At 40.0% G+C, this 2,903-nt stretch overlaps 1 protein-coding gene across 1 annotated transcript; it reads left to right on the forward strand.

The window, feature by feature from the left end:
* On the forward strand, positions 1 to 2,412 carry LOC143849876 (uncharacterized). The gene has a single exon (XM_077359154.1). The coding sequence runs from the start codon at positions 1,083 to 1,085 to the stop codon at positions 2,001 to 2,003; it is 921 nt and encodes a 306-aa protein (XP_077215269.1). The 5' UTR covers positions 1 to 1,082; the 3' UTR covers positions 2,004 to 2,412.
* Positions 2,413 to 2,903: the final 491 nt, after the last annotated feature.

The following is a 2,903-nucleotide window of genomic DNA, read 5'->3' on the forward strand; positions in this document are numbered from 1 at the left end:
AAAGAATCAGGGTATTTTCGTCAATAAAAAGACCGGTGGGGTTTATCAGTGTTTTATTTGCAAACGATTCGCTCCCTTTTCTGGATTTCCTACCTGTTTAGGGTTCGCTCTCTCGCATGTTCGACTTTATCTGGTGATTTTTCATGGTTTGTTGTATTTGATTCGGAGATCCCTTGATCTTTGCATTATCGGTTGCGTTTCTTGCGAAATTCGCGCGGAAGAATCCTTAAAGGAAGATCTCATTCGTGGCGAAGATTCACGCCAACTGAATGAGATCAGATTTCCTGCTTTTCTTCTGTTTTCCAGGGAGAATTCGCTGAAAAATGCCGAGAATTTGATCTTTTTTGCACGTTCTTGGGATTTCCAGTTCGTTCTAAGCGCCAAATTGGCAGATTTGATCTTGAAAGGTACAGATCGAATAATTTCGGGGTTCTTTTAGGGTTTTTGAGTCGGCGCAATGAGCAGAAGTCGAAAGAGCGGTGATTTTTTCAGTCAGATGACGATTTGTGGAAGGATTTAGGGTTTTCTGCTTCTTCTACTGTGTTTTGTTGGCAATGAGGATTCTGTTGGCAATTTCTGCACGAAGATCAGGTATTTTAAGAAATTAGGGTTTCGTCATTTTGTATTTGGTTCTTTGATGATTCTATTTAGGAATACGGTAAATCTGATGCTGTTATTACATGAGAATGCCGGTAATTAAAGCTCGAAATCACCTGTTTTCGGATATTTGAGTTTTTCTGGAGCATTTTTGAAGTTATTTGTTTCCTCTGGTTCTATTGCGTGATCGTTTTTAGGTTTATGTTGAAAGAAAGTGCTGAGAAATTAGGGCTTGGAATATAATTTTTGTAAAGAAAGCAAAAAAGCTATCTATAGTAACGTTATAAAGATGCAAAGCTACTTGATACAGTAAAGGAGGACTCTTTTCTTGGGCAAAGATCCGTTTGATTTCACTTTCAGCATTTCATTTGCTTAGATCTGTTGAAATTAGGGTTGAAGGATGGAGAAAAAACTCGAGATATCTTCCAAGGATCTGTTTTAGTTTTGATCATTTATTCTCTGTTCCATACTATCTTAAAGCATCAATGGAGTTTATTCAGAATTTCATTATTGTTTTTGTATTGCTCTTGTTTGTTTGGGAGCCTTTGGTTAGAGCTCAGCCACCCAGTTCTTCTAGAAGCTCATTGGACACAACTCTTCAGGACTATGCTTACAGAGCTTTTCATCGGCCAAAAACGGGTCGCCCCTATAATGCTCAAGTTCCTTCAAATTTTTCTGGTATAAAGCTATCTGTAATGAGGCTTAGGTGGGGGAGCTTAATTAGAAGAGGAGTTCCAAGGTTTAAGGAATTTGAAATCCCTGCTGGGGTTGTTGAGCAACCTTATGTCGAGCGTCTAGCACTAGTTTACCAGAACTTAGGTAACTGGTCTTCTATCTATTATGCTCTTTCTGGATACAGCTTTTTAGCCCCTGTTCTTGGACTCCTTGCTTATGATGCAACGAATATATCTGCTACGAATTTACGTGAATTAGATATAAATGCAACAAGGGGACCTATTTCCATTCATTTTACAGATGTTAGAACAGTGCCGAGTGGGTTAACTGCTAGGTGCGTTTGGTTTGATTTGGATGGGTTCCCTAATTTTAGTGATTTGATGACGAATAATGTCTGTTTGACATCCCATCAAGGTCATTTCTCTATTGTTGTTGCTAGTACTGCGCCTGCTCCTGCACCGGAATCCAATATACCAGGTAATGTGAAAAAGAACAGAGGGTCTAAGGTTTGGAAAATTGTTGGGCCTATTCTTGGGTTTCTGGTTTTGGTTCTCTTGGGTTTGGTTGTTTGGCGGATGCGAAGATATTGGAAGAATAGGAAAATATCAGAGATGGAACGGCAGTCGGAAGGGGGGCCTCCTTTACAGATGACAACAATTGGGAATCTTAGGGTACCGACGGCCATGGGAACTCGGACCCCACCAATCCTTGAGGATGAATATGTGCCTTAACGGGCTGTTGGAGTTCAAAGAGATGCTGTGATTCACGATTCTTTCATAATTTGTTGATTTTGGCACAACAAGAACAAGTGTGGTTCCTCTTACAAATGTTTGATATGTACAGAATGCTGTCACTTGAAGATGATTTTCTGGAGCATTGGTTTAATCCGAATGCTACCATCTGTTTAGACAAGCATTGCATTGGATTACACATTCTTTTGGTGGGGGTTTTCTTTGTCGTTTTGAGTTGTTAATGCCCCATTGTTGATTTTCTCCTCGTGGGGGTTTAATTCCATGTCTTCCACAGAGAAGTGGCTACATTTCAGGCTGGAATCATTCTAATTAATTTATTGATTGCTGTTCTCCGGGCTGGAAATTGTCAATAAAGCTGAGATATATTCATTTTGTTTCTCCCAGTCCACTTGCTGTTTAGTTATGAGAATACTGTGGAAATCTGGTGTGAGACTTGATCATTACCTTATTTGCATTGCAGACACCGGTAAAGTTTTGCTTTCAGTTTGAATACCATTGAAGTTGATTCAATTCTCTTTCTAGATATCCGCTTTATGAAAGTGCTTTTTTGTCAAAAATGCTAGTGATCGAGCTTCTTAAAAATGTGCATTGTGTGAGAAACAGCCCCAATTGCAATTAAACCCAGTTGGCTTTGCTCAGCCATCCGAACATCCTTATCCCTGTTTAAATTCAGATGTGTAACTCCTCCAGAAAGACCTCAACAACAGCCAGCCATCCGAACATCCTTATCCCTGTTTAAATTCAGATGTGTAACTCCTCCAGAAAGACCTCACCAACAGCACCTTAATCCCCCTTACAACAGCCCCAATTCTCTTGCTTAACCAGTCCCCAACACCCCTTCCTAACGTCCCTAAATCAGTTTCTTTTTCTCAGTCCTTG

This window comes from Tasmannia lanceolata, unplaced genomic scaffold, assembly GCF_043159265.1.
Source record: "Tasmannia lanceolata isolate RefF3 unplaced genomic scaffold, GAP_Taslan_0.1 ptg000018l, whole genome shotgun sequence".
Classification (NCBI taxonomy): domain Eukaryota; kingdom Viridiplantae; phylum Streptophyta; class Magnoliopsida; order Canellales; family Winteraceae; genus Tasmannia; species Tasmannia lanceolata.